Source organism: Somniosus microcephalus, chromosome 1 (assembly GCF_052327205.1).
Source record: "Somniosus microcephalus isolate GS21.2 chromosome 1, FLI_Smic_1.0, whole genome shotgun sequence".
Classification (NCBI taxonomy): domain Eukaryota; kingdom Metazoa; phylum Chordata; class Chondrichthyes; order Squaliformes; family Somniosidae; genus Somniosus; species Somniosus microcephalus.
In genome coordinates, this window is record NC_140987.1 from 5,625,150 (window position 1) to 5,651,888 (window position 26,739).

Sequence of the window (26,739 nt, forward strand, 5' to 3'; positions counted from 1 at the left end):
GAGGTAGAGGGGAGAGAAGGGAGTAGAGGTAGACGGGAGTAGAGGTAGAGGGGAGAGAGGGGAGTAGAGGTAGAGGGGAGAGAAGGGAGTAGAGGTAGAGGGGAGTAGAGGTAGAGGGGAGAGAGGGGAGTAGAGGTAGAGGGGAGAGAAGGGAGTAGAGGTAGAGGGGAGAGATGGGAGTAGAGGTAGAGGGGAGAGACGGGAGTAGAGGCAGAGGGGAGAGAGGGGAGTAGAGGTAGAGGGGAGAGACGGGAGTAGAGGTAGAGGGGAGAGACGGGAGTAGAGGCAGAGGGGAGAGACGGGAGTAGAGGTAGAGGGGAGAGACGGGAGTAGAGGTAGAGGGGAGAGACGGGAGTAGAGGTAGAGGGGAGAGACGGGAGTAGAGGTAGAGGGGAGAGACGGGAGTAGAGGTAGAGGGGAGAGATGGGAGTAGAGGTAGAGGGGAGAGAGGGGAGTAGAGGTAGAGGGGAGAGGCGGGAGTAGAGGGAGAGGGGATAGATGGGAGTAGAGGTAGAGGGGAGAGACGGGAGTAGAGGTAGAGGGGAGAGATGGGAGTAGAGGGAGAGGGGAGAGAGGGGAGTAGAGGTAGAGGGGAGAGGCGGGAGTAGAGGTAGAGGGGAGAGACGGGAGTAGAGGTAGAGGGGAGAGATGGGAGTAGAGGTAGAGGGGAGAGATGGGAGTAGATGTAGAGGGGAGAGGCGGGAGTAGAGGGAGAGGGGAGAGATGGGAGTAGAGGTAGAGGGGAGAGACGGGAGTAGAGGTAGAGGGGAGAGAAGGGAGTAGAGGTAGAGGGGAGTAGAGGTAGAGGGGGAGAGGGGAGTAGAGGTAGAGGGGAGAGAGGGGAGTAGAGGTAGAGGGGAGAGACGGGAGTAGAGGTAGAGTGGAGAGATGGGAGTAGAGGTAGAGGGGAGAGAGGGGAGTAGAGGTAGAGGGGAGAGACGGGAGTAGAGGTAGAGGGGAGAGACGGGAGTAGAGGTAGAGGGGAGAGACGGGAGCAGAGGTAGAGGGGAGAGACGGAGTAGAGGCAGAGGGGAGAGACGGGAGTAGAGGTAGAGGGGAGAGACGGGAGTAGAGGTAGAGGGGAGAGAAGGGAGTAGAGGTAGAGGGGAGCAGAGGTAGAGGGGAGAGAGGGGAGTAGAGGTAGAGGGGAGAGAAGGGAGTAGAGGTAGAGGGGAGTAGAGGTAGAGGGGAGAGAGGGGAGTAGAGGTAGAGGGGAGAGAAGGGAGTAGAGGTAGAGGGGAGAGATGGGAGTAGAGGTAGAGGGGAGAGACGGGAGTAGAGGCAGAGGGGAGAGAGGGGAGTAGAGGTAGAGGGGAGAGACGGGAGTAGAGGTAGAGGGGAGAGACGGGAGTAGAGGCAGAGGGGAGAGACGGGAGTAGAGGTAGAGGGGAGAGACGGGAGTAGAGGTAGAGGGGAGAGACGGGAGTAGAGGTAGAGGGGAGAGACGGGAGTAGAGGTAGAGGGGAGAGGCGGGAGTAGAGGGAGAGGGGAGAGATGGGAGTAGAGGTAGAGGGAGAGACGGGAGTAGAGGTAGTGGGGAGAGATGGGAGTAGAGGTAGAGGGGAGAGAGGGGAGTAGAGGTAGAGGGGAGAGGCGGGAGTAGAGGGAGAGGGGAGAGATGGGAGTAGAGGTAGAGGGGAGAGACGGGAGTAGAGGTAGAGGGGAGAGATGGGAGTAGAGGTAGAGGGGAGAGAGGGGAGTAGAGGTAGAGGGGAGAGGCGGGAGTAGAGGTAGAGGGGAGAGACGGGAGTAGAGGTAGAGGGGAGAGATGGGAGTAGAGGTAGAGGGGAGAGACGGGAGTAGAGGTAGAGGGAGAGGCGGGAGTAGAGGGAGAGGGGAGAGATGGGAGTAGAGGTAGAGGGGAGAGACGGGAGTAGAGGTAGAGGGGAGAGAAGGGAGTAGAGGTAGAGGGGAGTAGAGGTAGAGGGGAGAGAGGGGAGTAGAGGTAGAGGGGAGAGACGGGAGTAGAGGTAGAGGGGAGAGACGGGAGTAGAGGTAGAGGGGAGAGACGGGAGTAGAGGTAGAGGGGAGAGACGGGAGTAGAGGTAGAGGGGAGAGACGGGAGTAGAGGTAGAGGGGAGAGAAGGGAGTAGAGGTAGAGGGGAGAGATGGGAGTAGAGGTAGAGGGGAGAGACGGGAGTAGAGGTAGAGGGGTGAGAGGGGAGTAGAGGTAGAGGGGAGAGAAGGGAGTAGAGGTAGAGGGGAGTAGAGGTAGAGGGGAGAGAGGGGAGTAGAGGTAGAGGGGAGAGAAGGGAGTAGAGGTAGAGGGGAGTAGAGGTAGAGGGGAGAGAGGGGAGTAGAGGTAGAGGGGAGAGAAGGGAGTAGAGGTAGAGGGGAGAGACGGGAGTAGAGGTAGAGGGGAGAGACGGGAGTAGAGGCAGAGGGGAGAGAGGGGAGTAGAGGTAGAGGGGAGAGACGGGAGTAGAGGTAGAGGGGAGAGACGGGAGTAGAGGCAGAGGGGAGAGACGGGAGTAGAGGTAGAGGGGAGAGACGGGAGTAGAGGTAGAGGGGAGAGACGGGAGTAGAGGTAGAGGGGAGAGACGGGAGTAGAGGTAGAGGGGAGAGGCGGGAGTAGAGGGAGAGGGGAGAGATGGGAGTAGAGGTAGAGGGGAGAGACGGGAGTAGAGGTAGAGGGGAGAGACGGGAGTAGAGGTAGAGGGGAGAGATGGGAGTAGAGGTAGAGGGGAGAGAGGGGAGTAGAGGTAGAGGGGAGAGGCGGGAGTAGAGGGAGAGGGGAGAGATGGGAGTAGAGGTAGAGGGGAGAGACGGGAGTAGAGGTAGAGGGGAGAGATGGGAGTAGAGGGAGAGGGGAGAGAGGGGAGTAGAGGTAGAGGGGAGAGGCGGGAGTAGAGGTAGAGGGGAGAGACGGGAGTAGAGGTAGAGGGGAGAGATGGGAGTAGAGGTAGAGGGGAGAGACGGGAGTAGATGTAGAGGGGAGAGGCGGGAGTAGAGGGAGAGGGGAGAGATGGGAGTAGAGGTAGAGGGGAGAGACGGGAGTAGAGGTAGAGGGGAGAGAAGGGAGTAGAGGTAGAGGGGAGTAGAGGTAGAGGGGAGAGAGGGGAGTAGAGGTAGAGGGGAGAGAGGGGAGTAGAGGTAGAGGGGAGAGGCGGGAGTAGAGGGAGAGGGGAGAGATGGGAGTAGAGGTAGAGGGGAGAGACGGGAGTAGAGGTAGAGGGGAGAGATGGGAGTAGAGGTAGAGGGGAGAGAGGGGAGTAGAGGTAGAGGGGAGAGGCGGGAGTAGAGGTAGAGGGGAGAGACGGGAGTAGAGGTAGAGGGGAGAGACGGGAGTAGAGGTAGAGGGGAGAGACAGGAGTAGAGGTAGAGGGGAGAGGCGGGAGTAGAGGTAGAGGGGAGAGATGGGAGTAGAGGTAGAGGGGAGAGACGGGAGTAGAGGTAGAGGGGAGAGAGGGGAGTAGAGGGAGAGGGGAGAGATGGGAGTAGAGGTAGAGGGGAGAGACGGGAGTAGAGGTAGAGGGGAGAGATGGGAGTAGGGGTAGAGGGGAGAGAGGGGAGTAGAGGTAGAGGGGAGAGACGGGAGTAGAGGTAGAGGGGAGAGAGGGGAGTAGAGGTAGAGGGGAGAGACGGGAGTAGAGGTAGAGGGGAGAGACGGGAGTAGAGGTAGAGGTAGAGGGGAGAGATGGGAGTAGAGGTAGAGGGGAGAGAGGGGAGTAGAGGTAGAGGGGAGAGACGGGAGTAGAGGTAGAGGGGAGAGAGGGGAGTAGAGGTAGAGGTAGAGGGGAGAGATGGGAGTAGAGGTAGAGGGGAGAGAGGGGAGTAGAGGTAGAGGGGAGAGACGGGAGTAGAGGTAGAGGGGAGAGAGGGGAGTAGAGGTAGAGGGGAGAGATGGGAGTAGAGGTAGAGGGGAGAGACGGGAGTAGAGGTAGAGGAGGAGAGAGGGGAGTAGAGGTAGAGGGGAGAGACGGGAGTAGAGGTAGAGGGGAGAGACGGGAGTAGAGGTAGAGGGGAGAGATGGGAGTAGTGGTAGAGGGGAGAGAGGGGAGTAGAGGTAGAGGGGAGAGATGGGAGTAGAGGTAGAGGGGAGAGAGGGGAGTAGAGGTAGAGGGGAGAGATGGGAGTACAGGTAAAGGTAAGACTTAATCCAGGCCGGCCCATCAGGACAGTGATACCAGGCTTGCAGGACACAATTGTATTCTGTGCTCCTCAGTTATCAGTGTAAAAAGCAGATGGGAGAGGCCTCGATTTTTGCACCGAGTGAAATAATGAGTGGTGGAGGTCTGACCAAGCGGCTGACTCAGGCTCAGTGTGTCTGAACTGTTCCCTTGCTCTGTCTGCAGGAGGAAGCCACTATCTGCTGTTCGATGAAATTTCTCACGTGCTTCACGAGAGTGGGCACGATGTGAACATGTTGGTGCAGATTGGTATCCCTAGAATCAAAGGTAGGTGTATTCCCTCACACACCATTGTCCCTACATGGCATTACACAGCTTGAGGACAAATCATTGGTCAATGTCTTAGAGTCATAACGGCACAGAAGGAAGCCATTCGGCCCATCGAGTCTGTGCCGGCTCTCTGTAGAGCGATCCAGTCAGTCCCATTCCCCCGCTCTATCCCCGTAGCTCTGCAAGTTTATTTCCCTCAAGTGCCTATCCAGTCTCCCCTTGAAAACATTGAGTGTCTCCGCTTCCACCACTTCCGTCGGCAGCGAGTTCCAGGTCCTCACCACTCGCTGCGTAAAAAGGTTTTTCCTCACATCCCCCCCTGTATCTCTTGCCCAAAACCTTAAATCTGTGTCCCCTAGTCTTTGTACCATCAACTAGTGGGAACAGCCTTTCCCCGTCTAGCCTATCCAAACCCGTCATAATCTTGTACACCTCTATCAAATCACCCCTCAACCTCCTTTACTCTAATGAAAACAAATCCAGCTTCTCCAACCTGTCCTTGTAACTAAGATCCCCCATCCCCGGAACCATTCTGGTAAATCTCCTCTGCACCCTCTCAAGGGCCTTCACATCCTTCCTAAAGTGTGGTGACCAGAACTGGACACAATACTCCAGTTGTGGCCTAACCAGCACTTTATAAAGGTTCAGCATAACTTCTCTACTTTTGTACTCAATACCTCTATTTATGAAGCCCAAGATCCCATATGCTTTGCTAACCACTCTCTCAACATGTCCCGCCACCTTCAGGGACCTATGCACATTAACTCCCAGGTCCCTCTGTCCCTGCAGACTCTTTAAAACTGTGCCATTAAGTGTATATTGCCTCTCCCTGTTCCTTCTGCCAAAATGCATCACCTTACACTTCTCTGTATTAAATTCCATCTGCCACTTGTCTGCCCATTCTGCTAGCCTTTCTATGTCCTGTTGCAGTCGATTAGTGTCATCCTCACTGTTTGCCACACCCCCAAGTTTGCTGTCATCGGCAAATTTAGAAATTCTACTCTGTACTCCAATATCCAGGTCATTTATATATATCAAAAAAAGCAGTGGCCCCAGCACTGACCCTTGGGGAACACCACTGTCTACCATCCTCCAGTCTGTAAAACAGCCATTTACCACAACTCGCTGGTTTCTGTCCTTAAGCCAATTCCTTATCCAAGCTGCCACTGACCCACCTGTTACATGAGCCTCAATTTTGTTAACTAGCCTTCTATGTGGTACTTTGTCAAACGCCTTCCGAAAATCCATGGAGACAACATCCATTGCATTCCCTTCATCAATCCTCTCTGTTACTTCATCAAAAAATTCAATTGGACTTGTCCAAAGCCTTTGGCACAGTGAAGCTTACACCGAAATAATTTACCATAATCTTCCAACAAGGCTCTGCTCCCAGAAAGTTCGTCTCCTCTCGAATCTTTCTTTCTGGCTCATCCTCTGATTTTTTCCAATGACTCGGGAGTTCTCAAGTTTCGTTATTTTACATTCTCTCTTCATTCCTCAATGACCTCAGTCGCTCATTGTGCAACTCCATCTGTTCTTCTGCCGATGATTCCACTCTACATTGATTCAGATCAGATGTGCCGGGCTGACATCTGTGTGTGACACACACTCTGTTTCTGGTGCAGGCAGGGAGTGTGCAAGGATTGCCCCGAATCCTGGCCATTTCCTGATCGGGCCTGGGTTGGGTGTTGGAAGCTCCTGTCCGCAGCAGTTGGGGCTTCATTAGGACGTGTAGAAGGGACTCTTTTGTTGGATGCCAAGACACCATCATGTCGAGGAAGGCGGCTGGGAAGGGGTACTGAGAGCGGACCTTCAGGTGGCCAGGCCGTTAAAGGTCAACATTTTGAGTTCCTTTCTGGGCCCTCCTATGTGAGTTATTTTTTTTTCTCTTTTTAAAAAATGTGTTTATGGGTTGTGGGCGTCACCGGCAAGGCCAGCATTTATTGCCCATCCCATTGAGAAGGTGATGGTGAGCTACCTTCTTGCCAGCACTTTGGCTTCAGTGCCATTTATTTATTGTCCTTTACCGGCACCAGTGGGGTTTCCGATGGGGATCTCTGGCCAGATCTGCTCAGAGGAATAGGAGAGACGCCAGGATGTGTCCGGCTGCCTGAGGGGTGCCCTGTGCCCTCCCACTGGTACCCAGCCCATCACATCTGGTGAAATGACCTCGCTCTAACAGACATCGTGCTGGGGGAGGGCTCCTCGACACAAAGGGGGCAGCACTGGGCCCCACCAATGGTATCAGTATGAGGTGTGCATGCCTGACTGACTTGTCATGCTGGGTGGATTCCTCAGAATCCCCCATCACTGTGGCACCACATGAAACAGGAAAAGAGATGGCAGGTGACCAACAGCCAGTCCCACTGGCACCCGTCCTCCGGTCCCACTGGCACCCGTCCTCCGGTCCCACTGGCACCCGCCCTCCGGGCCCACTGGCACCCGTCCTCCGGTCCCACTGGCACCCGTCCTCCGGTCCCACTGGCACCCGCCCTCCGGGCCCACTGGCACCCGTCCTCCGGTCCCACTGGCACCTGTCCTCCGGTCCCACTGGCACCCGCCCTCCGGGCCCACTGGCACCCGTCCTCCGGTCCCACTGGCACCCGTCCTCCGGTCCCACTGGCACCCGTCCTCCGGTCCCACTGGCACCCGTCCTCCGGTCCCACTGGCACCCGTCCTCCGGTCCCACTGGCACCCGTCCTCCGGGCCCACTGGCACCCGCCCTCCGGGCCCACTGGCACCCGCCCTCCGGTCCCACTGGCACCCGCCCTCCGGTCCCACTGGCACCCTCCTCCGGGCCCACTGGCACCCGTCCTCCGGTCCCACTGGCACCCGTCCTCCGGTCCCACTGGCACCCGCCCTCCGGGCCCACTGGCACCCGCCCTCCGGGCCCACTGGCACCCGTCCTCCGGTCCCACTGGCACCCGCCCTCCGGGCCCACTGGCACCCGTCCTCCGGTCCCACTGGCACCCGTCCTCCGGTCCCACTGGCACCCGCCCTCCGGGCCCACTGGCACCCGCCCTCCGGGCCCACTGGCACCCGTCCTCCGGTCCCACTGGCACCCGCCCTCCGGGCCCACTGGCACCCGCCCTCCGGGCCCACTGGCACCCGCCCTCCGGGCCCACTGGCACCCGCCCTCCGGGCCCACTGGCACCCGTCCTCCGGGCCCACTGGCACCTGTCCTCCAATCTCATCTGTACCTGTTGTCTTATTTCTGCTTTTAAGGACACTCTACATTTTTCTAATTGTGACAGGCCTAAACTATGCTGGGAGAAACAACAGTTACCGAATTACGACATGGTCTGCGAGCGATGAATACCTGTACAGCTACAACAAATGGTTTCTGGAGCAGCAGAAACTTTTCTTTCAGGGCAGGTATGGCTGTTAATAATATAGACAGGGGCTGCTATTCTCTGTAATATACACAGGGGCTGCTATTCTCTATAATATACACAGGGGCTGCTATTCTCTATAATATACACAGGGACTGCTATTCTCTATAATATACACAGGGGCTGCAATTCTCTATAATATACACAGGGGCTGCTATTCTCTATAATATACACAGGGGCTGCTATTCTCTATAATATACACAGGGGCTGCTATTCTCTATAATATACACAGGGGCTGCTATTCTCTATAATATACACGGGCTGCTATTCCCTATAATATACACAGGGGCTGCTATTCTCTATAATATACACAGGGGCTGCTATTCTCTATAATATACACAGGGGCTGCTATTCTCTATAATATACACAGGAGCTGCTATTCTCTATAATCTACACGGGCTGCTATTCTCTATAATATACATGGGGGCTGCTATTCCCTATAATATACACAGGAGCTGCTATTCTCTATAATAACATAAGAACATAAGAAATAGGAGCAGGAGTAGGCCAATTGGCCCCTCGAGAATGCTCCGCCATTCAATAAAATCATGGCTGATCTGATCCTAACCTCAAATCTACTTCCACTCTCCATCCCACCCGAACCCATGTGATCTCCCGGGAGAGGCGAAAAACCAGATAAAAAACCCAATGGCCAATTTGGGAGAAAAAATCTGGGAAATTCCTCTCCGACCCATCTAGGCGATCGAAACTCGTCCAGGAGATCACTCTGTCCCTGTATTTCCTGCAGTACTTACCTTCTGTAAAAGGGGATCTCCACCCCAGCCAGGAACAGGCCCAATTTACTCTTGAAGGACTCCTAGCTGGCAGCCTGTTCCCGAGGTCTCCACTAATCCCTGTGAATAGAACCATCTCCTGAAATCTAACACAGAATTAGAACACAAGAAGTAGGAGCAGGACCAGGCTACACGGCCCCTGGGCCCGCTCCGCCACCCACAGGGCCATGACCATTCCGAACCTACATAGAAACATAGAAACATAGAAGATAGGAGCAGGAGTAGGCCATTCGGCCCTTCGAGCCTGCTCCGCCATTCAATGAGATCATGGCTGATCATCCAAACCCTAACACCCGGTCCCTACACCGACAGCCATCCCACCCAAGCCCTATCCCCATAACCCCGTAACCCCACGTATTTAATCCCCCCTAACACTAAGGGCCAATTTTTATCATGGCCAATCAACCTAACCCACACATCTTTGGACTGTGGGAGGAAACCGGAGCACCCGGAGGAAACCCACGCAAACACGGGGAGAATGTGCAAACTCCACACAGACAGTCACCCGAGGCCGGATTTGAACCCGGGTCCCTGGCGGGTATATTACAGAGAATAGCAGCCCCTGTGTATATTATAGAGAATAGCAGCCCCTGTGTATATTATAGAGAATAGCAGCCCCTCTGTAACCTAGACTCATGTCCAATTTCCTGCCCGCTCCCCGTAACCCCTAATTCCCTTTACTTCTAGGAAACTGTCTATTTCTGTTTTAAATTTATTTAATGATGCAGCTTCCACAGCATCCTGGGGCAGCAAATTCCACAGACCTACTACCCTCTGAGTGAAGAAGTTTCTCCTCATCTCAGTTTTGAAAGAGCAGCCCCTGATTCTAAGATTATGCCCCCTAGTTCTAGCTTCACCCATCATTGGGAACATCCTCACCGCATCCACCCGATCAAGCCCCTTTACAATCTTATATGTTTCAATAAGATCGCCTCTTATTCTTCTGAACTCCAATGAGTAGAGTCCCAATCACTCAACCTCTCCTCATATGTCCACCCCCTCAATATACAGAGGGGCTGCTATTCTCTATAACATACAGCGGGGCTGCTATTCTATATAATATACACAGGGGCTGCTATTCCCTGTAATATACACAGGGGCTGTTATTCTCTATAATATACACAGGGGCTGCTATTCCCTATAATATACACAGGAGCTGTTATTCCCTATAATATACACAGGGGCTGCCATTCTCTATAATATACACAGGGGCTGCTATTCTCTATAATATACACAGGGGCTGCTATTCTCTATAATATACACAGGGACTGCTATTCTCTGTAATATACACAGGGGCTGCTATTCCCTATAATATACACAGGGACTGCTATTCTCTATAATATACACAGGGGCTGCTATTCTCTATAATATACACAGGGACTGCTATTCTCTGTAATATACACAGGGGCTGCTATTCTCTATAATATACACAGGGACTGCTATTCTCTGTAATATACACAGGGGCTGCTATTCTCTGTAATATACACAGGGGCTGCTATTCCCTATAATATACACAGGGGCTGCTATTCTCTATAATATACACAGGGGCTGCTATTCTCTATAATATACACTGGGGCTGTTATTCCCTATAATATACACAGGAGCTGCTATTCTCTATGACATACACAGGGGCTGCTATTCTCTATAATATACACAGGGGCTGCTATTCCCTATAATATACACAGGAGCTGCTATTCTCTATAGTATACACAGGGGCTGCTATTCTCTATAATATACACAGGGGCTGCTATTCTCTATAATATACACAGGGGCTGCTATTCTCTGTAATATACACAGGGGCTGCTATTCTCTATAATATACACAGGGGCTGCTATTCTCTGTAATATACACAGGGACTGTTATTCTCTATAATATACACAGGGGCTGCTATTCCCTATAATATACACAGGGACTGCTATTCTCTATAATATACACAGGGACTGCTATTCTCTATAACATACACAGGGGCTGTTATTCTCTATAATATACACAGGGACTGTTATTCTCTATAATATACACAGGGGCTGCTATTCTCTATAACATACACAGGGGCTGTTATTCTCTATAATATACACAGGGGCTGCTATTCCCTATAATATACACAGGGACTGCTATTCTCTATAATATACACAGAGGCTGCTATTCTCTATAATATACACAGAGGCTGCTATTCTCTATAATATACACAGGGGCTGCTGTTCTCTATAATATACACAGGAGCTGCTATTCTCTAATATACACAGGGGCTGCTATTCTCTATAATATACACAGGAGCTGCTATTCTCTATAATATACACAGGGGCTGCTATTCTCTATAATATACACAGGGGCTGCTATTCCCTATAATATACACAGGGACTGCTATTCACTATAATATACACAGGGGCTGCTATTCTCTATAATATACACAGGGGCTGCTATTCACTATAATATACACAGGGACTGCTATTCTCTATAATATACACAGGGACTGCTATTCTCTATAACATACACAGGGGCTGTTATTCTCTATAATATACACAGGGACTGCTATTCTCTATAATATACACAGGGGCTGTTATTCTCTATAATATACACAGGGACTGCTATTCTCTATAACATACACAGGGGCTGTTATTCTCTATAATATACACAGGGACTGCTATTCTCTATAATATACACAGGGACTGCTATTCTCTATAACATACACAGGGGCTGTTATTCTCTATAATATACACAGGGACTGCTATTCTCTATAATATACACAGGGGCTGCTATTCCCTATAATATACACAGGGACTGCTATTCTCTATAATATACACAGGGGCTGCTATTCTCTATAATATACACAGGGGCTGCTATTCTCTATAATATACACAGGGGCTGTTATTCCCTATAATATACACAGGGACTGCTATTCTCTATAACATACACAGGGGCTGTTATTCTCTATAATATACACAGGGACTGCTATTCTCTATAATATACACAGGGACTGCTATTCTCTATAACATACACAGGGGCTGTTATTCTCTATAATATACACAGGGGCTGCTATTCTCTATAATATACACAGGGGCTGCTATTCCCTATAATATACACAGGGGCTGCTATTCCCTATAATATACACAGGGGCTGCTATTCTCTATAATATACACAGGGGCTGCTATTCTCTATAATATACACAGGGGCTGTTATTCTCTATAATATACACAGGGGCTGCTATTCTCTATAATATACACAGGGGCTGCTATTCTCTATAATATACACAGGGGCTGCTATTCTCTATAACATACACAGGGGCTGCTATTCTCTAATATACACAGGGGCTGCTATTCTCTATAATATACACAGTTGCTGGTGTTCTCAATATATCTCCAGTCTCTCCACATAACTGAAGTCCCTCATCCCTGGTACCATTCTAGTAAATCTCCTCTGCATCCTCTCCAAGGCCTTGACATCCTTCCTAAAGTGCGGTGCCCAGAATTGAACACACTACTCCAGCTGAGGCCCAACCAGTGTTTCACAAAGGTTTAGCTTTACTTTCTTGCTTTTGTACTCTATGCTTCTATTAGCTGAAAAAGCATGATAAATATATTTGGAATTAAAAGGAGAGATTCAGAATACTAAGGAAGTATGAAAGAAGGTTGACATCCAATATAAAGGGGCACCTGAGCAGGGTGTAGAAGGATCTCTATAGGAGACAAATAATCAAAAGGAAACTATTTTTAAAAAGTTAACGGGAATAAATTGTAAAAGTCCCCAGGCCCAGAATACTGAGGGAGTTTGGGAAGAGAGAGGGTTGACACTGTCTGAAGCAGGACTGGAGCTAGAAAACACCATACAAAGGCAAATGGGATTCTGGAAACATAGAAACATAGAAGATAGGAGCAGGAGTAGGCCATTCGGCCCCTCGAGCCTGCTCTGCCATTCAATGAGATCATGGCTGATCATCCAAATTCAGTACCCTGTCCCTGCCTTCTCCCCATATCCCTTGATCCCTTTAGCCTTAAGAAAGGGCAGCACGGTGGCATAGTGGTTAGCACTGTTGCCTCACAGCACCAGGGGCCCGGGTTCGAATCCGGCCTCGGGCGACTGTCTGTGTGGAGTTTGCACATTCTCCCCGTGTTTGCGTGGGTTTACTCCGGGTGCTCCGGTTTCCTCCCACAGTCCAAAGATGTGCAGGTTAGGTTGATTGGCTATGATAAATTGACCCTTAGTGTTAGGGGGATTAAATACGCGGGGATAGGGTGGGATATGTGTCGGTGCAGGCTCGATGGGCCGAAATGGCCTCTATCTGCACTGTGGTGTTTCTGTGTGATTCTTCTTTCTGTGTGAAATATATCCAACTCTTTCTTGAATATACTTAATGAACTGGCCTCCACCGCCCTCTGTGGCAGAGAATTCCACAGGTTCACCACTCTCTGGGTGAAGAAATTCCTCCTCATTTCAGTCCTAAATGGCTTACCCCTTATCCTTAGACTATGACCCCTGGTTCTGGACTCCCCGGCCATCAGAAACATCCTTCCTGCATCTAGTCTGTCCAGGCCTGACAGAATTTTATAGGTTTCGATGAGATCCCCTCTCAATCTTCTAAACTCCAGTGAGTATAAGCCCAATTGACACAATCTCTCCTCATACGTCATTCCTGCCATCCCAGGTATCAGCCTGGTGAATCTTCGCTGCACTCCTTCCATGGCAAGAACGTCCTTCCTCAGGTAAGGCGACCAAAACTGCACACAATACTCAAGGTGCGGCCTCACCAAGGCCCTGTACAACTGCAGCAAGACATCCTTGCTCCTGTACTCAAACCCTCTCACTACGAAGGCCAACATACCATTTGCCTTCTTAACCGCCTGCTGCACCTGCATGCTTACCTTCAGCGACTGGTGCACAAGGACGCCCAGTTCTCATTGCACTTCCCCTTCTCCCAATCTATTGCCATTCAGATAATAATCTGCATTCCTGTTCTTGCCACCAAAGTGGATAACCTCACATTTATCCACGTTATATTGCATCTGCCATGCTTCTGCCCAATCATCCTGTAGTTTCTCGGCATCCTCCTCACAGCACACACGCCCACCCAGCTTTGTGTCGTCTGCAAATTTGGAGATATTACATCTAGTTCCTTTGTCTAGATCATTAATATATATTGTGAATAGCTGGGGTCCAAGGACCGATCCCTCGGTACCCCACTAGTCACTACCTGCCACTCGAAAAAGACCCGTTTATTCCAACTCTTTGCTTTCTATCTGCCAACCAGTTCTCTATCCAAGTCAATACCTTGCCCCCAATCCCATGTGCCTTAACTTTACACACTAATCTCTTATGTGGGACCTTATTGAAAGCCTTCTGAAAGTCCAAATACACCACATCCACTGGTTCTCCCTTATCTAGTTACATCCTCAAAAAATTCCAGTAGATTAGTCAAGAACGATTTACCTTTTGTAAATCCATGTTGACTTTGTCTGATCCTGTCACTGTTTTCCAAGTGCTCTGCTATTACATCTTTTATAATGGACTCTAGCATTTTCCCCACTACCGATGTCAGGTTAGAAACATTTCAAGGAGGTAAATGAGAGGTCACCACCTTTATAGAGGTGTGGAATAAGTGGAGTTAATCCTCAGCACAATTTCAAGTGAAGCCACACCTGAGAACCAACGACACACACGGGTACAAAATGAAGAAAGGCAAGTTGCGGACTGCTGTCCGAGTGCACACTGAGTGACCAGTAGCTGGAATGGTCTCCCAGGGGTGGCATTGGAGACAAAAATGTTGGTATTGTTCAGGAGGAGTTAGACACTGTGATGGGGGGCTGGGAGAGGATGAGCTGGTTAGATCGAGTCTTTATTTTGTGTCTTTACTATTCATCTGGATCTTCTTTTGAAGATGTTAGTTGGAATTGGAATTCACAAGTGAGGAAGCGATGCTTCAGTTGAATAGAGAATTGGTCAGACCCCAGTTCTGGGCCCCGCACCTCAGGAAGGATATCTTGGGCTTGGAGGGGGGGCAGCGCAGATTCACCAGAATGAAACCAGGGCTTAAGAGGTTAAATTATGAAGATAGGCTGCGTCGACTAGGCTTGTATTCATGAGTTTAGAAGATTAAGCAGTGATCTGATCGAGCTGTTTAATGATAAAGGTATTCAATAGGATAGATCCAGAGAAACTACTTCCTATGGTGGGCTATGCTAGAACAAGCGGGAACAATCTTAAAATTCGACCTCGGGGTAGAATCAGGAAGTACTTTTTCACACAAAGGGTAACGGAATTCTGGAACTCTCTGCCCCTGAAATGCTGTGGATGATGGGGGGTCAGTGACATTTTCAAGATTGAGCTCGAGAGATTTATGTTCGGTAAGGTTATCAAGGGATCTGGAACAAAGACACGTAAATAGAGTTGAGGTACAGATCAGCCATGATCTCATTGAATGGCGGAACAGGCTCAAGGGGCTGAATGGCCTCCTCCTGTTTCTATGGCACAGCCCAGAATTATCTGGGAATCTGGTTCACGAAATCCTGCAGGAAAACCGAAATATCCCTCCAGTCTCATGTCATGCTAAGAGCAGGTACAAGGATAAGAAAAACATCCAGGCAAAATGTTTGGAATAATTTGCCAGGAGGTGGAGGGGAAGGAAAAGGCTGGAAGTTATAGTGAGAGACTGTTGGAGAGACAACCTTCGATGGGGCTATGATGTCTTCTCCTCACTTCTTCCTGGACTCTTGTCATTATGCACAGACTGTAACCAATCTTTTCTTTCGGTTTTTCAGCGAAACTTTCAGTGGGTTTCTGGATTTAATGGGCCATTTTGCGCTGCAGTGTGAGTGGATAATGGGTGACACCGATCTCATGAACTCCTTAACAGGCGAACAGTTTGACATCGCAGTGATAGACGCATTCAACCCTTGCTCGTTCCTGGTGGCGGAGAAGCTCAGTTTGCACTTTGTGGCTGTCCATGGGGCAAGCTTTTGGAATGCGAACCAGGTTGGCCTGCCGAGCCCACCATCCTATGTTCCTGCGCATCGGTCCCTGCTCACAGATCACATGGGATTCTGGGGTAGGCTGAAGAATTCCATGATGTTCCTGAGCTCATTTGTGCTGGAAAGAATGATCCAAGCACGGTTTGATAAAACCATCAAGACTTGCTTCCCAGCTGGATCTGAGCCCAACCTCTCTGAGTTGCACCTAAAAGCGGAGTTGACAATCTATAATACGGATTTCAGCATGGAATTTCCAAGGCCACTGCTCCCTAATGTAGTATATATTGGCGGATTACTTTCAAAACCAGCAAAGCCAGTCTCCCAGGTAAGCCATTAAATTTGCAATTTCCAGTTTCTCAGTGCATTTACTCTATCTCCAATCTCAGTGTGTTTCTTTCTCTATCTCCAATCCCTTAGTGTGGGTCTCTCTGTCTCCGGTCCCTGGGTCTCAGTCGGGTCTCTCTGGTTATAGTCATGGCTGTTGGAGACTCCAGCTGGTGATCTGCATGTTACCTGCTGCAATGGACCCTCTCTCTAGCTATGCTTTTTGGGCTGTAATTGGGTCTGTTCTGGTAGATCCATGTGCCTCGGATGTGAGGGATCTCCCTGATTAGAGTCGTTGGTCTAGGCTACAGTAGCTTCTCTTTGGGCTCATCAGTCTAACTTGCCTCATATCTACTAGCTGTAGCTGGCTGTGTTTGCTGTGCAGAATGTTGTACTATTATCTTAATGGCAAGAAACTGGAAAGTACTGAAGTACAAAGGGATCTGGGGGTCCTGGTGCACGAAACTCAAAAGGTTAGTATGCAGGTGCAGCAAGTGATTAAGAAGGCCAATGGAATGTTGGCTTTCATTGCTAGGGGGGTAGAATATAAAAATAGGGAGGTATTGCTTCAGTTGTACAAGGTATTTGTTGTGTATGTAACCGTTTACCTTTAAGGGAACTATAGAATGTGACCGTTCGCCTTTAAGAGCACTACTTCAGGGTGGCACTATTTATTGGCTCATGTATACTGTAATACCGATAGTGACCACACCAGTATATAAGGGTTGTGATACGTTAACTAGGGCAGAAATCGCCCAGACCTCTGAATAGTAAAGACCTGTTTTGTTTGTACTTCTAAGGTCTCTGAAGTTATTTACTGCACAACTTACAGACTTTACAATGGCGACGAGGCCGATCGTACCCTGCGGCAACAGTAGTTCCTAAGCAACTAAGGAGCATCGAAGTGAGGCACCCGCCCTCGTCGTTCTGCTGGGTGAAAACTCGAGGCTGCAGCGATAGCAAAGAGGAAGATTTTGGCATTGAAAACTTCCATCTGCAACAGGCACTGACGGTCCCTTCTGCCACAGTGAGGAGCGAGCCGATCGACAAGAGAGGCAAGGCTGCCACGGACTGTGAGTAAGGGAACAGTAAAAGAAAATAAGGAAGGAGTAAAACCAGAGGATAAGGGCGGTACACTCGACCACGGTCGAGGGGGAAAGGAGCCAGACAAAGTCGGGTCCAGAGGCGCTGAGACCGGGAGCAGGCCGGGTGAGACAGAGCCGAGAAATCGGGAATTGGCCGAGAGCCAGTTCAGAGGCTGTAACTGTCCGCCGTCATCGGGGGTACCCGGAGCCGGTTGCCTGCCGCGGGAAGGAGAGCGCTGAAGCCGACGCGCGGGCTGGGGATCTGAAAGCCAGCGGAGAGCGCTGAAGCCGACGCGCGGGCTGGGGATCTGAAAACCAGCGGAGAGCGCTGAAGCCGACGCGCGGGCTGGGGGTCTGAAAGCCAGCGGAGAGCGCTGAAGCCGACGCACAGGCTGGGGACCGGTAGCCAGCGGCCGTCGCCCGCGGGGGAAAGTGTACCCCTCCCGCCAGGGGAAGAAGCGGGAAACCGCCATTAAAGTGGGCGGGGAGAGCCGAGAAGCGCGGGAAAGCCGCCATTTTTCGCGGGAAAACCGCCGAAGAAGAAGGAAGAAGCGGGAAACCGCCATCTTGGAAATTATTAAGAATTTCAGAAAAGTAATAAGATTTTTCAGAAAGGCTGGTGTGTTCTCAAGAAGAGAGAAGAAAATTAATAATAAGTAAAGTAATACTTGTACTGTTCTCAAAAAGAGAAGAAGATGCCTAAGCGAGGAAATATTAATGACTTTAATGCAGAAATAGAAGACTGGGCCACGTATGTGGAACGCATAGAAATATATTGCGTAGCCAACGAAATTGAGGATGACAACAAGGCAATAACTTTGTTAAATTCGATGGGAGCAAAAACATACGGGCTTTTGAAACATCTAATAGCACCAGTTAAACCAGTGGACCAGACCTTCGAAGAGATCGTAACAGTGTTGAAGGATCACTTGAACCCCACACCGTTGATGCTGGCTGAACGATTTAAATTTTACGCCAGAACCCAGAGGCAAGATGAAAGCAATGCGGAATACTTAGTCGAACTGCGTAAGCTAGCGAAATACTGCCAGTTTGGAGGGAATTTGACAGAGGCGCTGCGGGACAAGTTCGTATGCGGCTTGGCCAAAGAAGGAACGCAGAAGCGACTTCTGGAAGAAAACGACCTCACACTGGACAGGGCTGTCCTCATAGCTTCATCGCACGAAGCCGCAGCGAAAGGGACGGCGGAAATGCAGCTAAAGGCGGCGGCACTCGGGGTGGACCAAATTACAACAAGCACTCCCAAATGCTACCGTTGTGGAAAGACAACGCACGACCAGAATCAGTGCTGGTTTAAGAACCAAGAGTGCAGGAAATGTGGCAAACTGGGTCACATCGCGAAGGTATGCAGGTCCGGAAAGAAGACCAACAAGCAAAGGAAGCCACCACCACAAGGAAAGTACAACAAGGTGCATCAGGTGGCTGAAAAGAGTTCAGACGAACAAAATTCAGACTCAGACCCAAACAGCCAGGAGCTGGATAGTCTGAGAATCCACCATGTGGGTAAAGTAACTGATCTACAGTTGATCTGGGTCACACTAAAAATAGCGGGAGTCCAAGTACGAATGGAGCTGGACACGGGATCAGCTGTATCCGTCATCAACCAAAAGGACTATCACCGGCTATTCTCTCACATACCCTTAAGAAATACAAAATTCGTATTACAGACATACACGGGGCATCATGTATACCCCCTGGGAAAAATACGAGTCAAGGTGAGAGATAGGGGTAAAGAACACCCACGAATGTATCTGTACGTACTACCTGAGGGAGGACCACCACTTCTGGGACGGGAGTGGATCAAGAAAATAGACATAGAATGGCACTACCGACAAGCAATGACGAGTGAGGACTCGGTGCAGACAAGCAGCTCAGACTCCGAGCCGGAAGACGATAAGTCCAGCTTATGTATGAAAAACAAGATTAACATGAACTCACGGACTAAGGTTGGGAAATCGATGGCGTGCATAAAGACAGAGAATTCTGAGTCTGTTCAAGCTACAGACAGATGCATTACGGTGGAACACCGGGCTAGAACTCAACGTTATGTCAAAGTACAACGACAATTAGAACAGTTGAGTGCCCGTCTCCTACAAGAGATGGAAAAGGTGAAAAAGTTCTGGGACACCGAATGGGAGTCCCTGGAAAGACAACAGAGACAGCCCGCTCAAGCAGAGAGCGACCATAGAGCCATCGTGGTCAAGTACCAATCACATCTCCCTGAGGCTGTTCAGGAACTAGAATATACACAGAACGATCCAAAGGAAGAGGAATCTTCAGGAAGTCAGGATGGTATTCCAGTTCACCTCTACGACTTGTTGCAAGCAGAGTGTAACGAGTTGAAAGAACAGTATGAACAGGCTTGGACTACAATCCTGGAAGGGGTTAACTTGGCAACTTCCGAAAAGCTCGTGTTAGTGAAAGAACATGAACGACTAAAGGTTGACCATAAGCAAGAATTACAAAGTCTGCAGGAAATGTTTGATGAGCTTCAGGCCAAGGCTGACTCATCGTTAGGGATTCAATCCATAGGAAAAAAATTAGTGGTGGAAGACATACCAGAACAGGGAATTCAGGATGTCCAAGAACTCGTTAAATTATTAAAGGAAACACAAAATAAATATGAAGCGGCAATGGCCGAGGTCCAACGACTTGAAGAACAGATGCAACTGGAAATCTTTTCAGTGGAAGAAAAGGGAACTGTAAGAAACACAGAGACCGTAAGAATGGGCCATGAACATGAGCTTAAATCGTCAGAGGAGAAGGGTTTGGAGCTCTCAAAAGTTATTGAAATAGCCGAGGTTGCAACACAGACGGAGAAGATGGCAGCAGAGCAACCCTTAGATACCAAAAGTACGCTGACTCATGTCAAGGTTGAACAACAGAACGCTGAAACAACTGCTCCGGTAGAGGGATTGAATAGTCCGATCAATCAATCTCCAAAGGAAGTTGAAGTATTAAAATCACAAATGAGGTCATTAGTAAACAACTTGCTGAAAGCCCAGAAAAAGTTAGAGGAAGCGGAACACGTGAAGAAGTCTCTTCAGGAAAGATGTCTGGATTTGGAACAAAAATTGGCTGACGTCCAGCTGGGTAGGGAGGATATAGAAGACCCTCTCGCTGGCCTAGCTCAGGACGACTCCGAATATTACTATGTCCTGTCCTGCCCAACTTGTAACTTCGACTCCCACCATACAGAAATCATGGAGGAGCACCGAAAGTCTACGGAACATCGGGAGAAGGTGGCTCTACTACGGAAAAAGGAGGAAGAGAAGGAGGAACTGCGCATACAGCTGGCAGCTGACAGTGGAGCCCAGAGAGTCTCCAAGAAGCAGAAAAGGAAAAGTCAAAACAGAAGATGACCCATCTGAACCATGATTACCTCTACCAGATCACACACGTGGTCGTCCCTCCGAACGGAGCCAATTCAGTTCGGAAGTTCAAACTGTTAAACCCATGGAAGGACTATTGAATGAGTCACTCCAGCAATGTGAACCGACTACACCACAGAGACTGAATCTATGAACTGTTTTCCACAGAGACTGAATCTGTGATCTGTTTTGACATGAAGATATATATGTTATTATGTTATGTTAAACATGAAGTTATATGACGTTGACTCCATCGAGAGTATATCTGTAAATTGTTATATGACGTTGACTCCATCGAGAGTATATCTGCAACCTGTTTATATAAAATTGAAGATTGTATGTTTAACGGGATTCTGTAAGTAATAAGCTAGGAAGGGAGGAGTGTTGTGTATGTAACCGTTTACCTTTAAGGGAACTATAGAATGTGACCGTTCGCCTTTAAGAGCACTACTTCAGGGTGGCACTATTTATTGGCTCATGTATACTGTAATACCGATAGTGACCACACCAGTATATAAGGGTTGTGATACGTTAACTAGGGCAGAAATCGCCCAGACCTCTGAATAGTAAAGACCTGTTTTGTTTGTACTTCTAAAGTCTCTGAAGTTATTTACTGCACAACTTACAGACTTTACAGTATTGGTGAGACCGCACCTCGAATACTGCATACAGTTTTGGTGTCCATACTTAAGAAAAGACATACTTGCTCTTGAGTCAGTACAAAGATGGTTCACTCGGTTAATCCCGGGGATGAGGGGATGGACATATGAGGAGAGGTTGAGTAGATTGGGACTCTACTCATTGGAGTTCAGAAGAATGAGAGGCGATCTTATTGAAACATAAGGGGTTGGATCGGGTGGATGCGGGGAGGATGTTCCCGATGATGGGTGAAACTAGAACTAGGGGGCATAGTCTTAGAATAAGGGGCTGCTCTTTCAAAACTGAGATGAGGAGGAACTACTTCACTCAGAGGGTGGTAGGTCCATGGAATATGCTGCCCCAAAAAGCTGCAGAAGCTACATCATTACATAAATTTAAAACAGAAATAGACAGTTTCCTAGAAGTAAAGGGAATTAAGGGTTACGGGGAGCGGGCAGGAATTTGGACATGAGTCTAGGTTCGGATCGGTCATGGCCCTGTGGGTAGCGGAGCGGGCCCAGGGGCCGTGTAGCCTGATCCTGCTCCTATTTCATGTGTCTAATTCTGTTAGATTCAGGAGATGGTTCTGTGATAGTAGATTGGCGGTTAGGATCAGATCAGCCATGATCTTATTGAATGGCGGAGCAGGCTCGAGGGGCCGATTGGCCTACTCCTGCTCCTATTTCTTATGTTCTTATGACCTGTATTCATTCTTACTAGGAACTGGAAGATTTCATATTGGCTGCTGGAGAGAATGGCTTTGTGGTGGTGACCCTTGGTTCCATGCTATCCTCCATCAATCTCCCCGTGTTGCTGAAGGAAATGAACGCCGCCTTCTCGCAGCTCCCACAGGCGGTAATCTGGCGGTTCGTGCACAGTCGTTGGCCAAGTGATGTCCATCCTGCCCCCAACGTCAAGCTGGTGGATTGGCTCCCTCAGAATGACCTGCTCGGTGAGATATTATGCCCACAGCCCCTGCCGATTGGTGTTTGTTTTGTTTTAGAGGGGCTCCTGGCCTGCTTTGCTGTAAGCTGTTTTTAGGATTGTTGGTTGAGGGATAAATCTTGGCCAGCGTACTGGGAGAACTCCGTGCTCCTCTTCAGATAGTGCCACTATAGACCCCGCTTTGTTTGAACGTCTGGTCTGAGGGACGGCATCTCTGGTAGTGCAGCACAAAGGGTCCGTCTAGATTATGGTGTGAAGCGTCCCAAGAGATCCAAGGCTGGCAGCTCTGTACTGACGCAGTCTGTGGAAAGCCAGCACGGATTTGTAAAAGGCAAATCCTGTTTAACCAACTTGATCGTGTTTTTTGATGAGGTAACAGAGAGCGTTGATGAGGGTAATGCGGTTGATGTCACTGTCTCAGAATAAGGGGTCAGCCATTTTGGACTGAGATGAGAAACTTCTTCACTCAGAGGGTGGTGCATCTTTGGAATTCTCTGCCCCAGAGGGCTGTGGAGGCTCAGTCGTTGAGTATATTCAAGGCTGAGATCGATAGATTTTTGAATATTAAGGGAATCAAGGGATATGGGGATAGTGCAGGAAAGTGGAGATGAGGTAGAAGATCAGCCATGATCTTACTGAATGGCGGAGCAGGCTCGAAGGTCCAAATGGCCGACTCCTGCTCCCATTTCTTATGTTCTTATGTGGTGTACATGAATTTCCAAAAGGCGTTCGACAGAGTTCCACGTAATAGGTTTGCCAGCAAAGTTGAAGCCCATGGAATAAAAGGGACAGTGGCAGCATGGATACAGAATTGGCGAAGTGACAGGAAACAGAGAGTAGTGGTGAACGGTTGTTTATCAGACTGGAGGAAGGTATACAGTGGTGTTCCCCAGGGGTAGGTTCTAGGACCACTGCTTTTCTTGATATATATTAATGACTTGGACGTGGGTGTACAGGACACAATTTCAAAATTTGCAGATGACACAAAACTTGGAAGTATAGTGAACAGTGAGGAGGATAGTGATAGACTTCAGGAAGACATAGACAGGCTGGTGGAATGGGCGGACATGTGGCAGATGAAATTTAATGCAGAAAAGTGTGAAGTGATACATTTTGGTAGAAAGAATGAGGAGCGGAAAACTAAAGGGTACAATCCTGAAGGGGGTGCACGAACAGAGAGACCTGGGGGGGATGTGTGCACAAATAGTTGAAGGTGGCAGAGCAGGTTAAAAAAGCAGTTAAAAAGGCTTACGGGATCCTGGGCTTCATAAATAGAGGTATAGCGGAAATTATGATGGACCTGTATAAAACACTGGTTTGGCCCCAACTTGAGTACTGTGTCCAATTCCGGGCACCACACTTTAGGTAGGATGTGAAGGCCTTAGAGAGGGTGCAGAAAAGATTTACAAGAATGATTCCAGGAAAGAGGGACTTCAGTTACGTTGATAGAGAGGTGAAGCTGGGGTTGCTCTCCTTGGAGCAGAGAAGATTGAGGAGATCGCCTGGCACCCTTCCCGTGCAAGCGCAGGAGATGCAACACCTGCCCTTTTACCTCCTCCCTTCCCACTGTCCAGGACCCCAAACACTCCTTCCAGGTGAAACAGCGATTTACTTGTACTTCTTGCAATCTAATATACTGTATTCACTGCTCACGATGCGGTCTCCTCTACATTGGGGAGACCAAACGCAGATTGGGTGACCGCTTTGCGGGACACTTCCGTTCAGTCCGTAAGGGTGACCCCGAGCTTCCGGTCGCCTGTCACTTTAATTCTCCCCTCCACTCCCGCTCTGATCTCTCCATCCTCGGCCTCTTACACTGTTCCAACGAAGCTCAACATAAGCTCGAGGAACAGCACCTCATCTTTCGATTAGGCACTTTACAGCCTTCTGGACTCAACATCGAGTTCAACAATTTCAGACTATAACCTGTATTTCTTTATATTTTTAATTTTTTCCCTTGTCTTCTCACATTCTGCCATCGCCATTCACACCTCATCTAGAGTCAGCTTTTGTTTCTTAACTTGTCCCATTACCTCTCTCGCACCATCGTCCCTTTGGTCAGTCAATCGCTTCTGCCTTCAGCCTGTCACAGACCTTCCCTTTGTTCTTTCCTCCCCTCCTCCCTGCCCCTGCTTAAAAATCGCTCTTCTCTAACCTTTTCCAGTTCTGATGAAGGGTCCTCGACCCGAAACGTTGACTCGGTTTCTCTCTCCTTGATGCTGCCTGACCTGCATGAATGGTGTTGAAATAGAGAAGATGAGGCTGTAAGAGACCGAGGAGTAAAGTCAAGGCTCAACGTGTCCAAGCAATGCAGAGGAACAGTCAACAAAGGCCATAGGATCATCAGAACAGTAGAATACAAGTTAGAGCGAGTTACTGATCAAACTCTACAGGGATCTGGTCAGACCCACCTTGAGCACTGTGTCCAGTTCTGGTCAGACCCACCATGAGCACTGTGTCCAGTTCTGGTCAGACCCACCTTGAGCACTGTGTCCAGTTCTGGTCAGACCCACCTTGAGCACTGTGTCCAGTCCCGGTCAGACCCACCTTGAGCACTGTGTCCAGTTCTGGTCAGTCCCACCTTGAGCACTGTGTCCAGCTCTGGTCAGACCCACCTTGAGCACTGTGTCCAGTTCTGGTCAGACCCTCCTTGAGCACTGTGTCCAGTTCTGGTCAGAATGCCCCTCGATTTCCAGTGTATTTTTACCACGGGTTAATTCTGATAATTAATCTGGGGGTGATTTGTCTATTGTACTAGGATTTATGTATCTAATTGAGAAATAAAAATGACAAAGCAGTGGATTTGAAAAGCCTGTTTGGCGAGGCTGTAAGGCTGGGACCTCTCTGTTTGTTATGTTAACCTTTTGTGAGCTGCTAGGTCACCCAAAGGCTCGTCTCTTGGTGACTCACGGTGGGTTCAACAGCCTGATGGAAGCGGTGTACCACGGAGTGCCGGTGATTGGAATCCCACTATTTGGAGATCAGTTCGACAACATGGTCAGAGTGGAAGCGAAGGGCCTTGGTGTGACCATCGAGGTCACCCAGCTGCAAGCCCAGCAATTTACCGACACTATGGCGACAGTTATGGGAGACAAAAGGTATGTATAGCTCAGTAAGAGTATATCTCTGTGTGTGTGTGCAAGAATGTGCGTGTGGACAAAGGGGGATAGATTGAACCACAGGAACCCTGGGGCTGAGAAGTGTCCTTGTTCCTGTAGCACTGTTCCACATCCGGCACTGGCTCAGCTCACTGTGGGACACTCCAGCCTGTGGAACACCCGATAGGCACGGTACTCACGAAGCTGACCCGAGCGTGTCTCGTGCACTCGGAGCCTGCGCACCTCGGCTAATTAATGCCACTGACGGGCGGCCTCCACAATGTGAGTGGATCATCTCAGCATGGTCTAAGTGCCCGTATAAAATGGGTCTTACACGGGAGGCCAGTCCTGCTCCAAAGTCCTCGCACTCACGTCCGTATCACGCCCGCTGGAACCCTTCAGCACTAGCCCTGCGGAGTATGCGCAGAGGGAGGGTGCCTAATAACAAGGGGTGAGCGGGTGCATCTTGGGTGTCCACCTGCCCCAAACTGCCAGGAAATCAGGCCTGTGCTGCCAGGTCACCAAACTTCTTCCCATCCTGCTCACCTCACCCACCACTGCCCCCTAGGACACTGCTGGCGGATCAATAATCACCGGCCCCCTCCGCATCTCCCTCCAGAATATCCATTCACTCTCAAACAAGCTCCTTGCCATCCATAACCTTATCAAGTGGTGACACCTTGCCCCGAACTGAAGACTCTCCACCCGCCCTGCCCAAGCTGCCATGGTGCCAATTATCACTTGATCTCGCCTTGGTGCCTCTACTCCTTTGTCACCTTCTCCTGTGTTCAGCACCTCACCTTGTTTAACTCTTCTGCCTTCTCCCAAATCCTCATTCTCGACTGTGTCCTCAGCCCCAGTCCAAGTTTCTCACCGAGATATCCAACCTCCGCTTCTGATCTGCGGCGATTTAAATCTCCATCATGGCTCCCCTTCCCCCACTCCTCTGAATTCATTGCCCTCCTGTCTACCTCTAAACCGTTACCTCCAGATAACCTTTCCAACCCATGTACTGCAATCCTCTGTGACTTTTCCACTCGTGTGGTCTGAATCATTAACAAGCCTGTCTCTGAGCAGTTCAGTGTTTCCCTAACCCCCAACATTTCCCAACCCTCTGACAACTCCATTTCCTTCTACATCTACCCCAGGAAAAGAGCCTCGACTCTCCACCCCTCCAGGGCACTTACAACGGCACTTTCAAACTCACAATTGCCTGGCCTTTGGCCCTCCATTCAGCACCATACCTCTGCAGCTGTTGATTTTCTCGATCACTTCCTCACCTCCCCTTTCCATGCCTTTGTCCCCAGCAGAGCCCTTACTCTCTCATCCTGGTCATTCTCCCCCAGTCTTCGCTTCTTCAGAACATGAATGAACCCGGGCGCTCAGCTGGTTAAGCCGTCCATCACCAGATCCGGCTGCACCATATCAAGCTCCACCGGGCTCCCTGTTCTTCTACCAAAGCCATTCTTCACCTTGTACCTGGCCCCGCCGAACCCTCCGATCTGAGGTGGGGGAGAATCCAGGAGCAAGGCCCTCAAACAGCAGCTTAGGGCAGTACTAGAAATGGATGCCTCTGGGTCACATATATAGAAAATTGAGGTGGGAAAGCAATAGTGGTAGGAGATTCATTGGTTAGGGGAACAGACAGGCGTTTCTGTGGCCGCAGGCGTGACTCCAGGGTAGTATGTTGCCTCCCTGGTGTCAGGGTCAAGGA

At 49.7% G+C, this 26,739-nt stretch overlaps 1 protein-coding gene across 4 annotated transcripts in view; it reads left to right on the forward strand.

Moving 5' to 3' along the window:
* The window catches only part of LOC147123903 (UDP-glycosyltransferase 3A2-like), a 115,946-nt gene that overhangs the window by 55,824 nt on the left and 33,383 nt on the right, over positions 1 to 26,739 (forward strand). For all 4 annotated transcript variants that reach the window (XM_085963991.1, XM_085963741.1, XM_085963819.1 and 1 more), the window contains exons 3-7: positions 4,296 to 4,397; positions 7,655 to 7,775; positions 15,336 to 15,870; positions 21,703 to 21,934; positions 24,806 to 25,025. In XM_085963991.1, the coding sequence (XP_085820117.1) occupies positions 4,296 to 4,397; positions 7,655 to 7,775; positions 15,336 to 15,870; positions 21,703 to 21,934; positions 24,806 to 25,025 (1,210 nt within the window). The remainder of the gene's footprint in view (positions 1 to 4,295; positions 4,398 to 7,654; positions 7,776 to 15,335; positions 15,871 to 21,702; positions 21,935 to 24,805; positions 25,026 to 26,739) is intronic.